Source organism: Chrysemys picta, chromosome 16 (assembly GCF_011386835.1).
Source record: "Chrysemys picta bellii isolate R12L10 chromosome 16, ASM1138683v2, whole genome shotgun sequence".
In the NCBI taxonomy this organism is placed as follows: Eukaryota; Metazoa; Chordata; order Testudines; family Emydidae; genus Chrysemys; species Chrysemys picta.
In genome coordinates, this window is record NC_088806.1 from 31,713,644 (window position 1) to 31,730,024 (window position 16,381).

Below are 16,381 nucleotides of genomic sequence, written 5' to 3' on the forward strand. Positions count from 1 at the left end.
AGCAGATAAACCAGTGTCATGAGGAAATTGTCAAACAAGAGTAGAGTCTTCAGAAGAAAAAGGGCAATTGCTTATAGACAGCTCACTTCTTTAAAGGAGAAACATTTTCGGCAGTAAATATTTTGATTGAAGCGGGGAAAAACTACTCAAGGTTTGCATAAATAAAAAGCTCCAATATTGTAGCAACAGTAACTTTTATATGAGAATGATCGGGTCAGTGACTTTCTCTCTTATTACCTGATGCGTTACTTTGTGTCAGGGATTGTGTTTGATCCACTGAGCAAGCTACATTTGCTGTGAAATGTTGGGCTTTTATTGTACAAAGATTAGGCAATTTTGCTGCTTCTTCAAACAAGAAAATTATTCTACTTCTCTTAATGTATGTGGCTGGCCACCTGAGCCTATTTGACCTTTTTATTCTGTGTATTAGCTGCACAAATAGCACTAGTTTAGATGTGTCCTGAAGTTCTGCCATGAAGTTGTTTAACAACATGGTATGATCAGAAATCTCCTCACTTCAGGTCAGACTGCCTACAATGGCATGTAGCCGATCTGCAATGCTAGCAGCAAATACCTCCAACGGCCAGTGATGAGACTCTAAAATGGGAGGGCTATGAGTTACTCCAGAGAATTCTTTCCAGGTGTCTGGCTGGTGGGTCTTGCCCACATGATCCCCATATTTAGGGCCAGGAAGGAATTTTCCCCTGGGTCAGATTGGCAGAGATCCTGGGGGCGGGGGGGGAGGGGGGTTCGCCTTCCTCTGCAGCATGGAGCACTGGTCACTTGCAGGTTTAAACTAGTGTAAGTGTTGGATTTTCTGTAACTTGAAGTCTTTAAACCATGATTTGAGGGCTTCAGTAACTCAGCCAGAAGTTAGAGGTCTATTATAGGAGTGGGTGAGTGAGGATCTGTGGCCTACAGTGTGCAGGAGGTCAGACTAGAGATCATGATAGTCCCGTCTGACCTTAAAGTCTATGAAGCACTAATGTAACTGCATAGCATACAAGTGGAATGCCCAGAGTTACCCTATAAGCTCCAGTGTGGGTTTTTTATTAGTTAGGCATAGTTTATACATCTGTTATAGGAGTTGGCATTCTGACCAACTTAATCACTATGTAAAAGCCACTGTCCTAGATGATTGTAGTTCATCTGCTAGTTGCTGAACTGGGGATAGGTCTTGATGCAGAGACTGAAACAAAAGAATTTTTATTTTAAGTTCTCATTAGAAATCAAACAATGTAGCTAATGCAGGGCTCTGGCAGGAGCTTCCACTGGTTTCTAATGGGCTGGTTTATTTTCCAGGCTGCCTGTCTTCACTGTCTCGTAATTTCTTACCATTTCCTTTTGTCCTTGTTCTAGGTGTGAATGGTTTGAGGATGCTGGGGATTATCCATGACGCTGTTGTGTTCCTGATTGAGCAGCTTTATGGAGCAAAGCATTGCCACAATTATAAATTTAGGTTCCACAAACCAGAGGAGACCAATGAACCCCCATTGAATCCCCATGGCTCTGCTAGGGCAGAAGTCCACCTCAGGTAAGTGTGAGCTTTCTGATGGGCGGGACTTGACCTGTCTACTAGCCAGCGTAAGAGACTTTCCCTTGCAAGTGAGGGGGAATAAACTGTAAACTTCTACAAAATTTAAGCTTTAAACTAAAAACAAGATTATAGGTTAATGGTATCTTCCAAATGTAAACTGATGGCCTGTATATTCCTGAGTCTGCATGCAGCTCTAGTACTTCTTCTGTTGCTCTTAGCTTTGCCAAGCAGTAGGAAATTGAAATTAATAAGACTGCCCACTTTACCACTTCCATTCACAATCCTAAAGATTGTTTATTTGATGTTGCTGCCTTACACAGCTTTGATCAGCACCTGAGGTGAGCATGAATCACTGAGAAGGAAGTGAAAGTTAGGCCAGAGAAGTGATAGAGTAACCGACACACATAGCCCTTGCAGCAGCCAAGATATTGTTGAAAACTAACTTTGCCAGTAATACACATGTGCTTTGCCCTCCAGGAAGTCAGCATTTGATATGTTCAATTTCCTGGCTTCTAAACACCGACAGCCACCAGAATACAACCCCAATGATGAGGAAGAGGAGGAAGTGCAGCTGAAGTCTGCTCGGTATGCAACTGGATTTATGTCTCCAAAAGGGAAAAGGGGAGGGTACTAAGAAGAAAAGCCAAATATTTTGGTCTTGTCTATTGCACCTGGAGGTGTGGTGTTACAACTTTAAATGTACAAAACACTAGAAAACAGATTGTAGAGGACAATCCTGCATTAGCAGGGGGGCTGGCTACTGAACATGGCCAGCCCCTCTCTAATCTGTTTTCATGCTACTGCAGGATGTTCTGATCAGCATTCTGGGAGAATAAGGCAAAAAAGTTTACTTTACTTATATTAAATTTGCAGAAGAGGAGAGCTGGTTAGCAGTAAGGAGTTTGTCTGAGATCTGAGGTTGAATTAAGAACAGCTTTATAACATAATATTTATAGAAAAATACACTGTATTAAACTTGGTTGCTTTCTCAGTGGGCATTGGGCTGCAGTGTCACAGTGACTAAATGTTAGTATTTTTGAAACTATACCGACTAACGCTTGGCATGGGCTCTCGAATAAAGGTGATCACTTAGCAGTGTCTCTTTGTTCTAGGAGGGCAACTAGTATGGATCTGCCAATGCCCATGCGATTCCGACACTTGAAGAAGACCTCCAAGGAGGCAGTTGGTGTCTACAGGTATGGTTTTACTCTGGTGCTTTAACTCTGTCTAGGGCAGAAGGTGATTAAAAATTGAAAACCCTTTCTAAAGTCCGACTGGAACGTTGAAGGGAAAGAGTTCTCTCTCCCCCTTCGTCTCTTCCCTTTCTTTGTTTTCAGGTCAAATCTTTACAAAGCTGATCCTCAGAACAAACCACTTATTCCTGCCAGCTCACCTTGGTGATAGCTCAGGCGTTTATTTCTGGGGTGGGAAGGGAAGCTAAAAAGATTTAGGTTACTTGCATATGATAAAAACACAGTGAGGAGAGTCAAACCCTTCGTCCGTTGATGAAGAGTTAGCCTGTGTGCTAAGGTTTTCTGATCTTCAGTTGATACAACATGGTCCAGTTGCATTGGTTGATCTATTCTCTTACCTTGTTACTAGGTCTCCCATCCATGGCCGGGGCCTATTCTGCAAAAGGAACATTGATGCAGGTGAGATGGTGATTGAATATTCAGGCAATGTTATTCGCTCCATCCTCACTGACAAACGAGAGAAGTATTATGACAGCAAGGTGAGTTCTGTGGCTTTCATCAACGTTTGTAAAAGGCACAATTAAACCCATTCACAGCACTTTTCTCTGGTTGGCGAGCTGAAGGGGGCATTCCCAAGAGGAAACTGATAATTGTCTTTCACAGGGGTTATGGAACTGAAACCCTGTGTAACTATGGAAAAAATATATGCCCTAATGTGTGGAGTCCTATAAAATAGGAGTACTATGTAAGTGCTAATAATCTTCAGTGTACTGTACAAACAGCTGATCCTCACAACCCTCTGTGGGATAAGGAGTATAGATGGGGAAATGAAGGCAGAGGAGCTAAGCTGTTTGCCCCAGTTCAGAGAGGGGATTGGTGTCATAGCCAAGATTAGAACGGAAGAGTTTCTGGCTGCCATTCCTGTGCTCAAACCACTAGATAATTCGTCTGACAACATAAATTGTAGAGGCCAAACAAATTTTACATTCTGATGTGTGTTTGCTTTGGAGAAGGCCTGAATTAAATGCCCATTGTTGGCAACTTCTCCTATACATATCAGCAATTTCTTCTTGAAGACTCTTTTCTGTTTGTGTTGACGTAGACATTAGCAGAATAATGTTGAACTGAAAATAATTATGAAAAAGAGAGAAGTTTCACATTGTGACATCCCAAGTGCTTTCGGACAGAGCCAAAACATGTTTGTGGTGACTTTAAAACTAGTGACTTCCAGTTGCAATGCAGTGTTATGACCTCCAGCAGCAGTTCGTAGAGAATGGGCCCCGAGCCTGGCCAGACTGGGTCTGTGGGGATTGCAAGGGGCATAGATGTGTCTGTGTGGGTGCAAGGGTGGGTTAAAGGGAGTCAAGTAAATGTATCGTGCAATAGGCGTGAAAATTGCACCTGAACTCTGTAGTTTGGGGTTCTAGACTTCCCAGTTTTTCCAGCACTGACTGGAGCTCTAGCATCACTTCCTTTGCTTCCTCCAAGGGCTTAGGAAATATTTGAGCCCTGCATCAGCACTGTGGATTCAAAGGGTATGAGGATAAAATGGCTCAAGCAAGTACCTTATAACTGAAGAGTGGCTGCAGGATTCTAAGGAGATCATGGTTCCACACCAACTATATTTTGATTTCTCTTGTTTAGTTATGGTAATAAACAATCTCCTGAAACTCCAGGCAGGGGAGAGGACTCTTGGCTTCCCTGAACTCTAAATGCCTTTCTTTCCTCCATGCCCAGGGGATTGGCTGCTACATGTTCCGCATTGATGACTCCGAAGTGGTAGATGCCACTATGCACGGAAATGCAGCCCGCTTCATCAACCACTCATGTGAGCCCAACTGTTACTCCCGTGTAATCAACATTGATGGCCAGAAACACATCGTCATCTTCGCCATGCGCAAAATCTACCGCGGGGAGGAACTCACGTATGACTACAAATTCCCCATTGAAGACGCCAGCAACAAACTGCCTTGTAACTGTGGCGCCAAGAAGTGCAGGAAATTCTTAAACTAAAACTTTCATTAGCTGTGAGTGAGCCCTGAAGGGCCTGGGGCGAACCAAAGTTACAATGCATTTCCTTCCCGCCTTTTGGGGGGAGAGGGGAGGACAGAGACGGAAATGAAGATTGACGGGGGCTCAGGGACGTAAGTGATGGCTGCGCTTCTCCGCCAGAGTCCACATCTTCATGTCTCACATGCGCACACTTATCTTTTGTGAAAGACACGGATGATCAGAGAAGATCCTCAATATGATTGTTATACTTTTTCCACTTCCCCCCCTTTCCTTCTTCTCCCCCCCCCCCCCCTGTATTTGTCATTGTGGGATAGTGAGCGGGAGAGGGGGAAGGGTGGATGGATGAGGCAAAACAGACCAAAACCCATATGTGGGTAGAGGCCTCAGATTTTGTCCTTTGTTGTTTCTGGTTTGTCAGGACTCTGTGACCAGCTTTGCCAGGAACGGCAATGTGGGGTTTTCAGTTTCCTTCGCTTGCTGTGTCATAATTTAAAAAAGCACAGTACTTGACTGAGCTTTTCCTCAGGAGAGAGACTGTATCCCATCAACCAGCTCCATGAAGGATGTTCTGAGTGTCTGGTTCCTTCCACCATGCATTTCCAAAACACTATTTGTGAGCAGGCTGGGTCTTATCCGACTTCTTAGAGCAGCCATAGGTGGCCCCAGTGCATTTCTCTTGGTTGGTCTGTCCTTTATTGGGGCCTGGGAAGAGTAAATAAGACTAGGGTAACCTACAGCAGCCTGTAAGTGAACTGAAAAGGGTTTCAGTAGCATTTTCCTCTGAAATTCCTGTTTTTGTATGAGAGAGTTCCTAGCTATTTTAGTAAAGGAAGGGGCTGTGTTGGGTTTATGCCAACTGATTACAGTGATTCACTCTTCAGGATTTACAACCCAAAGTGGAAATCCTTGTCAGCAAAGGCCTTGTTTCAGTAATTAAGTCCTTTGTAGAGTAGGAACAACTCTTCTCCCATGTTTCTGCCGTCAGAAATCGGCACTCTTCTTTGGTCTAGGGAGAGATCTGCTTCCTACCTCTGACCTGCCCAAGCAATGGAGATCCATGAGCCGAGAAGCAGGACCTGCAGCTGTCCGAAATGGAGAGCAGCTCTGATAGCCAGCCCGTGCTCCCAGACAGAAACCAGCAAAGGCGGTTTGCAGAGATTGCAACTGGAGAAGCTCTGCTCACGTGGTTTAAATAATGTAGTAGGATAAATGAATCAGGCAAATGAGTGATTTCTCTAAGCACATCCCTCTCTCTAGATCCATTTCTAGGTTACGGTTACGTCAATCTTCCTTGTAAGACATAGGAATAGGCACCAAAAGGGGGTTTTAAAAGCTCAGTAGACATGCAAGGCCAAACACTAACAGTCTGAGCATACTCCTTGTAGCATTTAAAAATGTTTTTAGGAAACCAGTTTGCAACTGCCACAATTAAACCCACCTGAGTGAAATAGTAAATCCATTTAAAAAGCAAAACAGAATGACACTAGTCCTGGTTCAAGCGGGATAACTTCCCCCCTTTTGGATCCAAAAGAGGGGAAAAAAAAAAAAAAAAAAGAGCCCCAACCCTATTAAATTAAGTGATTGGATTTTACTCTGTTCTGTTTACAGTGTAGTATTTAAGGTTTTATAAATGTAAATATATTTTGTATATTTTTCTATGAGAAGCACTTCATAGGGAAAAGCACTTATGACAAGGCTATTTTTAAACAGTGGTATTATCCTAATTTAAGATAATCTGTTTTTAATAATTTTTTTATTTTCATAGGATGGTTATAGGAAATATCTGGCTGGACATAGTCTGATCCTTCCTCCTGAGAGAGGGATACTTTTATTTTTATTTTACTTTTAATCTTGTTCTCCCTTGTTGACTTAAGTAACTGTTTCCTGGAAGCTTTGGCTGAACCTTAATTATATTGATTTGTCAAGGGAGAGGGCATGGGGAACAATCACCCAACTCAGGAGGAGTTTGACTCAGTGGAACTTTATTTGAACATCTGTGTTAACATTTTTTGGTACAGTTTTCCTACCGCTGGGCAGAAAGAGGCATGATTCTGCCTTGACACATGCCACTGTTCTGTTTATAGAAAGGTGAAGGAGAGGGGGTAATAATCGCTATCTTTACTTTTTTCCATTAGTTTGTTCAGAGCTCAGAATTAGGAATATGGCAGGAAATACGAATTTTTCCACCTTGCTCTTTCTATTTGAATCTTGCAGAGCAGACATGTCCTCCTCAGTAATTCACTGATCCTGCCAGGATACTTACTGAGCGTGAGTGGTCCCTGCACCTCTGGAGAGATCACTTTAACTTAAGCCCAGGACTGTGATTGGTAGCAGGGAAAGCCAACTTCCCATCACTCACTACTGTGTTTCTAAAGCAGCTTCACTGGATAAAGAGACAGAGTGGGTTTTCATTCTCGGAAAATTCTCAACTCTTCAGCCAGAGAAACTTGGTCCTGTGGAAATTGAGCAAAGCAATAGAACCACAGTCCTGCCTTTGTTCACCATCATTGTTAGGAACAGGTGTGGGATTTGCACCCACCAATGCACTTCTCAGCCCTGAGTGCCTCTCACTTGGAAACATATGAATTTTTCCTTTGAACAGTAAAATCATAATGTACTCCTCTCTCATCTGTCCCTGTGGACAGGCCATCTACAATTTGCTGAATTAGCAAATTGAAAGGCTGCTATGAAACAGCGTCAGCAGCCACCTATGGAAATTGGACAGCATTGACTAATAACTCCTAGCGCTCACAGTCTAGCACTATGTATCTGTGCCATTCAACCCCACAGACCTCTTCCTCTGACCTGAGAATGAAATGCAGCACTCAGAAGGGTCAGGAATTGCTGTTTCCTTTTTTTATTGCACTGTGTGATTATTATTTTGTAAAACTTTTTTTAAAGGAAAAATCAAAGTCAAAGCTGCACGTGTTACTGAAATGATTTGATGCACTGACAGTTTGGGAATGCACACACACTGAGAGACCAGAAAGCATGTCTGGGGCAATCTCAGCTCAGAGTCCCTAGATGCAGCTCTTCGTGGCAGTGCTGGGGGACAGTTCCAGTGCTGGACACACCGGTGAATTTTAACTTCAGAATGGTCTAGTTCAATCATTTTCCCCCTTCTCCCTCCTGCTGATATCCCTTAATCTGGCAGAGAATTAGCCTCTGCAGCTGACAACAATCCCATTCTTGTCTCTTGCCAAAAATCTGTGTAGCTATCAGCTATTTAATAAGCAAAATTGAGTCCTCACCAGAAATCCACACTAAGAGCAAGCTCTGATCAGGAAACACTGCTCCCACAAACTCCCTTAGGAAAAAAATCAAGAAGAGGGGGAAAAATAAGTAAAGGAGAAAACAGAAGAGAGATACCACCTGAGTCCCTCTGAGAACCAGGCACTAGAAATTTCCTCTACCGTGAGGACTGAGAGCGCAAATGGATCAGGCTAGAATTTGGTAGAAGGTCCAGCTCACTGAATGCTTTGCTGCTATACCTGTTGTGGCTGCCTTAACTAGCAGCCACTGTGGCCAGTGAAACTGTCTGTAAACCAGAGAAGCTGAATTGTGCTGACTTACAGGCTGGGCCAGGGGTCCCCTTGGCTCCCCACTTCCATTGTTCTCACCAGTCTATCTCCAGCACAGAGGTTTTCAGTCACTTACAGTTTTAAACAAATAAAAGGAAGGTGGGGAGAAGCCTTGGCAGCTAGTATTTAAGTTTTCAATGATTCATCTGTAAGACACAGGCCTATGTGCCCTTTAACCCTGTCCTGCCCAGGCTAATAGTGAGCACAATGCAGCTTCCTCGTATATGAATGTATATTTTATAAGGACTGACATAGATCATGATATCTGAAAATACTAAAAGTCAAACCTTAAGGCATTTATTTTTATTTGTACAAACCAATTTTTTTAAAGGAAAAGCGGGTCATTGCAAAGGGCTGGGTATAATCTTTTTATTTCATTTACTTTCATTTCCAAGCAATACCAGGTTCTTCAGCAAGATGGTCTTTGTGCAGAATCATGCCATTCAAACCCATACTACTGGTCCATACTCAACACATTTGCGAGTTTTTTTTTTTATAACTATAAATATGATATATATAGGAACTAATATAGTAATGCACCGTGTAATGAAGCCTAGTTCAGTATCGGTCCATGGCTTTTAATTCTCTTAACACTATAGATAAGGATTGTGTTACAGTTGCTAACAAAGGCAGGAAAAATAATCAAGCTGTGTACTTCTGGGTTAACAAATGTAAACTGAAGGGGGCTTGCTTGGCACTAGTGCAGAACACCTCAGCCTGAAGAGTGACAGCATTCGCATTCAGGAGCTTGCTGCAGAAATGAAATACTTAGCCCGTAGTTTCCCTGCTTGAGGATTTTTCTGACCTTCAGTGTTACCAGTCAGTACTTGTACAACTTGTTTTTTTGTTTTTTGGAATTTTTTTTTTTTTTGGTTATGAATGTTGGGGTACCACCTGCATATAGGGAAAAATGTGTTCTGTGCTTTCCTGGTATCTTTTTAACAAGGTACTGTAGCTTTGTCTATCAACCAAGAACTATACTTGTGGTGTTTCTTTTATTAAACTTAACAGTCTCTTTGGTAAATACAGATAGGTGAATAATTGTTCAAAAAAAAAAAAAAAAAAAGCTCTACAATGGCAAGGTTATGTTCTAGAAATAATACATTTCTCAACAACTTATCATGTATAACAGATCTTTTATTTCTTTCTTTCTTGTGTTCTTCCAAGCTTCTGGTTTTAAAAAAAAAAGGAAAAAAAAAAGAAAAAAGGAAATGTCTAAAGTACATCAGTGTTAACTCCCTGTCACAGGGACGAAGGAAATACTTTAATAGTTAAAAAACAATGCTGAAAGCTCTGCGAAAGACTGAATGTAAAAATAAAAAAGTGTATATAGTTGTAAAAAACAAAAAGGAGTTTTTAAACATGTTTATTTTCTATGCACTTTTTTTTATTTAAGTGATAGTTTAATTAATAAACATGTCAAGTTTATTGCTGCAGAGGGTGACTCTTGATTTACTTTATTTTTAAAAAGCTGGAGAGGAGGAGGTGTTCCAGTGCCACCATCGCTCAGCCTCATCATATGAATCACCCTTTCTTCAGAAAAGGCACATGGGTATCATGTGGCTTCATTATTACTATTTGCGTTGTAGTGCCATAGATCTGACTGGTGCGCTGCGAAAGAAATGAGTCCCTGCCTCAAAAGGGGATGGTTCTTGACAGGTAACCTTGAAACATAAGGGCATGCAGTGATGTCATGAAATAAAAATTAGAAGGTACAGACGGGAGAAAACCGTGCTTGGGAGGTTTGAGAATGGGTGGTGTGGAATTCGAGCTCCCTTTACCTTTGCCAGGAGCTGAAGAGGAGTTTCCTGCAGTAGCGTGGCTGACGTTGTATGAAGGGATGCAAGTGGCTCAGGCAAAAGGTATGTAGAGAGGGAAGAAGCTAAAAACAAGGCAATTTTGAATTGGCTTCTGAAAGCTCTGGGATATCGAGCAGAGTTGCTTACGGAGATGATGGTGCAGGCAGCAGTAGTAATGGAGAGTGAGCTATTGAAGGGTGAGGAAGGAGGCCTCGTCCCTCCCAAGTCCTTGATCCCTCATGGTCACAGAACAAGTGAAACACCATTTGTAAAAATCACCCAGGTGTTAAGTAGACCCTGTGCCAAGAGTGTGTGTGTGTACTTTGTGACTTGTGTGTGGGATTTTACTGTGGCATTGGGCATCCATGTTCTAAGCTCTTCAGGAAACAGAAACATTCACATATATTCAGCATCTCCCTGTCATCTTGGCCTGTGATACAGAATTAGTTCAAAGCATTATGAAACTCAGCTTAATGGAAGGAAAGTTAGTTATATTAGTGTAATCAATGTTTATATGCTGCTAGAGCCCAAAGGCCTCAGTTGGGATTGGAGCCGCATTGCAGGACACTGTACAAACCGCCAGCCAGCCAACAGCCACAGATACACTGAGGGAATGCGGATCCAATGAATCTGGGGAGGAATTGGCCCTGCTGGGTTAGTTTCATGGATGGTGGATGGCTGGTTTCAGTTGAGGGCAAAGAAAAGAAGGGGAAGAACAACAGGCCCCGCTTGTCACCTCTCCAGCGATGCCCTTTGCTGTGGTGCCTGGAGAACCATCCAGAGGGGCATCCTGAGGCGGACAAGACACTGACAGTGGGGATTTGATCAGGGCTTTTCCTCAGGCATGAAGCCAGCACAGAGGTGTCTGAGGGAGAAACTGCTTTGTGGGCAGTGAAGACTGGGAACACTGGCAAAGCGAACACAGGTTGACATCACCTTAGGTAAGTAGGTCACCAAGTGGAGTGGAGCAACATTAGGGTTACCATGTTTAAAAAATAAAGAGAGGACACTCCATGGGCCCCGGCCCTGCCCCCTTTCCCACCCCCAGCCCTTCCCCAAAGTCCCCGCCCTAACTCTGCCCCCTCCCCTGAGTGCCCCGCATTCCTCCTCCTCCCTCCCAGCCACGTGAAAAGGGCTGCCTGAGCGCTACCGGCTTCACGGTTTGCCGGGCAGCCTCCAGACCCTGCGCCCCCGGCCGGCACTTCCCCAGCACAGCTGGAGCCCGGGAGCGGAAGTGCCCGGCCGGGGGTGCAGGGTCCAGAGGCATGGGGGCTGCCCGAAGCCGGTAGCACTCAGGCAGCTCGGCTCTTACAGAGCCCAGGAGTCAGGGAGCTCAGCAGCCCCCGGCGCCCACTCTAAGGTAAGCCAGGGAGTATTTTTCCCGGACATGTTCGGCTTTTTGGAAATTCCCCCCGGACGGGGGTTTGATTACCAAAAAGCCGGACATATCCGGGAAAAACCGGACGTATGGTAACCCTAAGCAACATTATGAACTGCCTTGAAGGTAAAGACAAGTATCTTTTATTTGATATACAGGTGAAGGAGGAACTGGCAGAGGGACTCAGGGCCTGACGTCAGAATCCCGAGGATAACATCTTGGCAGAAGCATGGTGAAGACACAAGGGGAGTAAGGGTGCAGGAGTCCAAGCCAGATGAGAGGGTTCTGTAGCCAAGACAGTCAAGGATCCAGGCTTGGACAACAATTTTGGCTGTGTATGCAGGGGGGAAAAGTCCAATGTCAGAGGAGACGTGTAAGAAAACTGAAGATTTAACAATGACCTGAATGTGCATCCAGTTTATTTCCATGTCTGTGCAATAGAAACTGGTAGTGCTTTGGGTGGGGCTAGAACCCCTTTCCCTGCCCTCTCCCCCACACATCCTGTTACTGACCTCAACGCCTGCAATGGTTTTAGTGAGTTCAGCTCACATTTGACATTTTGAATGTCTGGACCCTGCAATTCCACTCCTGTCCTTGCCTGCAGTTAACAGCCACAGGCCCTCTGGAGGCTTGATCTGCCTCTAGCATCCTGTCCCTGGCCAAAGGGCCATGTGAACATTAACTTCCCCTGCCGCTCTGCAGTGCGGTGCCCCCATCTCCTCCCCCACTCCTATTGGCTGCTTTTAGGCCAGTCCCCAATTGTGTCTCCAGACCTCATTCCTGGCTTGTTAGAGGTGCCTTTTCCTGCCTCTCACTGTGCTGTGAAACATGGCTACAGCCAAGGACAGAGCGGTTCTGCAAACAATCTTTAACCCCAATACTCCTTTTGGGGATATCCCTGGGTTAGATGAGGAAGAGGAGGCAGCAGCAATCCAAGGAGAAGGTGAGGTTTGATTCAGCAGCAGTTGTACCTCTGGGGCCTCAGATTCTTGCTGGTAACTAAATGTCTGTGCAGTGGCTGTGATTTACCCTTCCAGTGGCGGACTTTGCCATTGAGGAGGTGTGCGCTGGCACTGGTTAATGAAGGGAAGAACTGTCTTCATTGTGAACAATGGCACTGCTGTAATCCAAGAGAAGTCAGTGGAGTTACACCAGACTAGTTGCAGGGATGTTGTGGAATGATCCAGTGTTCCCCTGGCAGTGACTGATAGGGGCTTGGAAGCTAGGGCAGAGCTCACTAAGCGCTGGAAGGAGAGCATGCTGATCTCTAGAAAGACATGCCAGTTGGACTAACTGGACCCTATGGGACTAGGGCCCTCACTAGTTAGCACCTGAAAGCTCTTCTCAGCCCTGGAGGGGGAAATCTCTACAATGCAGACAAAGTGATGCAAGAGAGCTGCCTGCTTGCCTCTTGTCATGCTGCATGTCTGTCACTTAGATGAGAAGAGAACAGCAGGTCCCTGCATCTATGACTCCTTACCAGATAATGGTGCCGCTGGGAGTTGGGGGAGGGCCCCCAGAGCAGGGCCACAATTACAGAAGGTGGGGTAGCAGATACCTGCCTGATCACCTCAGCCTGCCTTCTACATTCGGCCAGTGCAGGCATCTCGGGGCCCCATCGCCTTCCCCCAAACTCACAGAATTGTTACAAATAACCAAGGAGTCAGGCCTGGATCAGGTGCTGAGTGGATCCCATTGGACCCACCCCTGGGTCAGGCAGTCCTGTGGAAAGGGATCACACAGGAGACAGGAAAGTTCCTCTTCTAATTCACTGGGGAACAGCTTGAACACTTTGGCCTTGGGGCCAGGACCCAGGCACTTTGCAGTGAGGTTCCTGGTCTCTCTTTGGGGCAGCAGGTTTAGGTGAATCTGAATGTGTGTGGAAATTAAACTGCATGTTGGATTTAAATGCAGCCTGCTGCCCAGTCTGCATTCCTGCCTCAGTAAAGGGGATCTGCCCAATGGGGATCTGCTGTCACAGCAACCCATGACATGCCTGGGCACCTCTCTCAACCCTTGGTGGATCAGGAAGGCAGAGCCCAAGACTAGCTCAGAGCCCCCATATTAACCCCCTGCTCCAGTGGGCTCTCCTGTCCCATGCCTGGTGGTGGTGAGACTCTCCCCTCACTGTGCCCTGGTCTGGCACAGGGGATCGCCCCCACCCCTCCCAAGCTTTGGGTGTCTGCCCAAAGCGCTGCATAAACGAGGCTTTTCCTTTATGCATGTCACAGATGGAGCTTTCGCCTCAGAGCTGCTGGAGCAAGTCAAAGACCTGGAGCTGCAGGGGGTTTTGGCAGCTGAATCGGGAGATGTGAACACGGCCCTTGAGAGATTCAGCCAGGCCATTCGGCTCCTTCCGGAGCGAGCCTCGTGCTACAACAACCGTGCCCAGGCCCTTCGTCTCAAAGGGGATGTGGCAGGTAAATGAGGAGGGGAGTTGTGCCCATCACACCTGGGTTGGCAGTTACGTTGGGGAGGGCAGCAAACAGATGGTCTGACTGGTTCTGGGGTGACTGGGCCAGGCGTGGGGTCTGATGGGCAGCAATGGAGTCACAGCACAACGTATGTGAATTGCACACAATAGAGAAGTAGGTTCTAGGCTCAGGACTGGGAGCCAGGAACTCCTAGGTTCAATCCTGACATGTGACCCAATGTTTCATGTGATGTACCTGTGACCCAGGACTTTCTTTTGTGGGTCCTGAAATGCCCATTTTTTCGGTCCTATTGTTTGTTCCAGTGTGTAGTAACACTGGGTAGAATTTGCTCTGTATTTACCAGGAACACACTTTCAGAGTGATGAACGGGGTTTGGAGTGGAGTAAGATGAGTAGAGACACTACTGGAGATGCGCTGGGGTTCACAGTCAGTGTTCATGATTCTTGGTCCGTGTTCCATAATAGATAAATTCAGAACAAGTTCTCTCTCCCCTCTGAAAACCTGCCCATGTTGTGGATGGGTCAGGAGCTGGTGCACAGCATAGAAAATAGCAACAGAAGGTCCTGTGGCACCTTTAAGACTAACACGGCTACACCTCTGAGCATAGAAAATAGGTACTTTTTTATCTATTGAATGAACATTTCATGACCCTAAAACAAGTCCTCACAAAAGGACCCTGTTTTTTTTATTTTGAAAATGTTGTTACAGCATCTCAGCTCTGAGACACACTCCGAGGATGGCTTTGGCCACTGCCCTGTGCCCCATCTGTACGAGAGGGATAATACTTCGCTCTTCCAACAGAAGGCAATGGAAAGTACCTAGTGCTGTGCATACTGATCATGGATCTGAACCCCCAGGAGCCCACAGCTGAGTCCCAGCACATTCCACTGACCAGGGGCAGGCAGAGTTCACCCTTCTTCCATTCTGTCTCCACACAGGTGCCCTACAGGACCTGGACACAGCCCTGCACCTCAGCAGGGGCACAGGCCGTGCGGCATGCCAGTGCTTTGTGCAGCGAGGTCTCATCAAGGTGCTGCAGGGGCACGAGGATGATGCCAGGCAGGATTTTGAGCAGGGAGCCAGACTGGGTAGCGCCTTTGCTCGGCACCAGCTGGTCCTGATGAACCCCTATTCAGCGCTCTGCAACCAGATGCTGTTGGAGATGATGAGGAAGCTGCAGAATCCAGACATCTAGGGAAGCAACTAGAGCCCATCTGTCCAGGCAAGGGGTCAGGAGAGGGTTGCCAATGAATCATTCTGCTGGGCCAGGCAGACAGGATGCCCTCCACCTACCCCACATGAGCTGGGGCAAGGGGAGCCTAGATCAGGGGTTCTCAACCATTTTCTTTGAGCCCCCCCTCCTCCCCAATAAAAACTCCATGGTCCAACTGTGCCACCACAACTTTTTCTGCGTATAAAAGCCGGGGCTGCCGTTAGCAGGTAGCAAACAGGGAAATTGTCCGGGGCCCTGTGCCACAGGGGGCCCTGCAAAGCTAAGTTGCTCAGGCTTCGGCTTCAGCCGCAGGTGGTGGGGCTCAGGACCCTGGGCTGCAGTCCTGTGCGTCAGGGCTTTGGTTTTCTGCCCTGGGCCCTAGAAATTCTAATGCCAGCCATGCTTGGCAGACCTCCTCAAACCTGCTTGCGGCCCCCTGGTTAAGAACCACTGGTCTAGATTGGTGCATCCTGAGCAATGGCCAGATGTTTGTGGGGAAGTTTGTCTTTTGCAGAGCCTGAGGCATCTCAATCCTGGCAGCCTCTGCTGGCCTGGCACAGGGCATGATCTGCAGTGTCTTTGTCACAGGCTGGTTCCCAGATGAGGCCTCCAGGCAGGTGAGCCACCTGGCAGGGCCTCCCCAGGAGATGGGCCACTGTGTACAAACCAGCACAAGCCACTTCCTCCCCAGAAGCATTGTCGTTTCTAGTAAAGCGTTAGAACCTCATGAGTGGCTCAGAATCACACCATATTCAGGACAGGCCTCCCCTGCGGCCATTTCTCTCACTTGCCTGCTCCAGAGAAGAGCTGACCCTGCTTCAGCTTGGGCACTGTTCTTCCCTATCCCAAATAAACTCTCGAGTTTGACTGGTGCTTGGCTCCAGTTGTCTGGATGTAATTAATGTTCTTTTCACTTTTAGATGTAAGTAGTAATGAAAGAGTGCTCTGAAAAAACCCAGCCCCTTCCTGTGTCCCTAGCAAATGTAGCCATTGGGTTCTTCGGTTCCCCAGGTCCTTGTTCACATGTCACTCAGCTGGGGCCTGGAACTACACTGGCCTATGTCAGTAACAGTAGCCCAGTGGACTGGGTCTTTGGAAACAGGATTCGATTCCCTGCTCTGGCCCGGATTCACTGTGGGATCATGGGCCAGTCACTCAGTCTTTCTGCCTTGGTCCCTTCATGCGTTTGGCTTGTCTTTTTAAACAGCGTTTTGAGGCAGGGACTCTCTCCA

At 46.2% G+C, this 16,381-nt stretch overlaps 2 protein-coding genes across 11 annotated transcripts in view; both read left to right on the plus strand.

The window, feature by feature from the left end:
* KMT2A (lysine methyltransferase 2A) overlaps nt 1–9,553 on the plus strand; it is an 89,390-nt gene extending 79,837 nt beyond the window's left edge. For 7 of the 10 annotated variants that reach the window (XM_005299774.5, XM_065570267.1, XM_042851807.2 and 4 more), the window contains 5 exons: nt 1,360–1,534; nt 2,015–2,122; nt 2,650–2,733; nt 3,140–3,269; nt 4,468–9,553. In XM_005299774.5, the coding sequence (XP_005299831.2) occupies nt 1,360–1,534; nt 2,015–2,122; nt 2,650–2,733; nt 3,140–3,269; nt 4,468–4,743 (773 nt within the window). In that variant the 3' untranslated portion in view covers nt 4,744–9,553. The remainder of the gene's footprint in view (nt 1–1,359; nt 1,535–2,014; nt 2,123–2,649; nt 2,734–3,139; nt 3,270–4,467) is intronic. The other 3 variants (XM_008165574.4, XM_065570265.1, XM_042851809.2) reach the window with 3 other exon arrangements.
* Nucleotides 9,554–12,264: 2,711 nt separating this feature from the next.
* Nucleotides 12,265–16,021, plus strand: TTC36 (tetratricopeptide repeat domain 36). Its single transcript, XM_005299777.5, has 3 exons — nt 12,265–12,444; nt 13,733–13,921; nt 14,875–16,021. Exons 1-3 carry the CDS (start codon nt 12,330–12,332, stop codon nt 15,129–15,131), a joined length of 561 nt encoding a protein of 186 aa, XP_005299834.1. The 5' UTR covers nt 12,265–12,329; the 3' UTR covers nt 15,132–16,021.
* Nucleotides 16,022–16,381: the final 360 nt, after the last annotated feature.

What these genes read in the sequence shown, in the direction of transcription:
- TTC36 (XM_005299777.5), top strand. Translation starts at nt 12,330, where the DNA reads ATGGCTACAGCCAAGGACAGAGCGGTTCTGCAAACAATCTTTAACCCC. An exon ending in AGCAGCAATCCAAGGAGAAG is followed by an intron (nt 12,445 to 13,732) that starts GTGAGGTTTGAT and finishes TGCATGTCACAG; the next exon opens with ATGGAGCTTTCGCCTCAGAG. An exon ending in TCTCAAAGGGGATGTGGCAG is followed by an intron (nt 13,922 to 14,874) that starts GTAAATGAGGAG and finishes GTCTCCACACAG; the next exon opens with GTGCCCTACAGGACCTGGAC.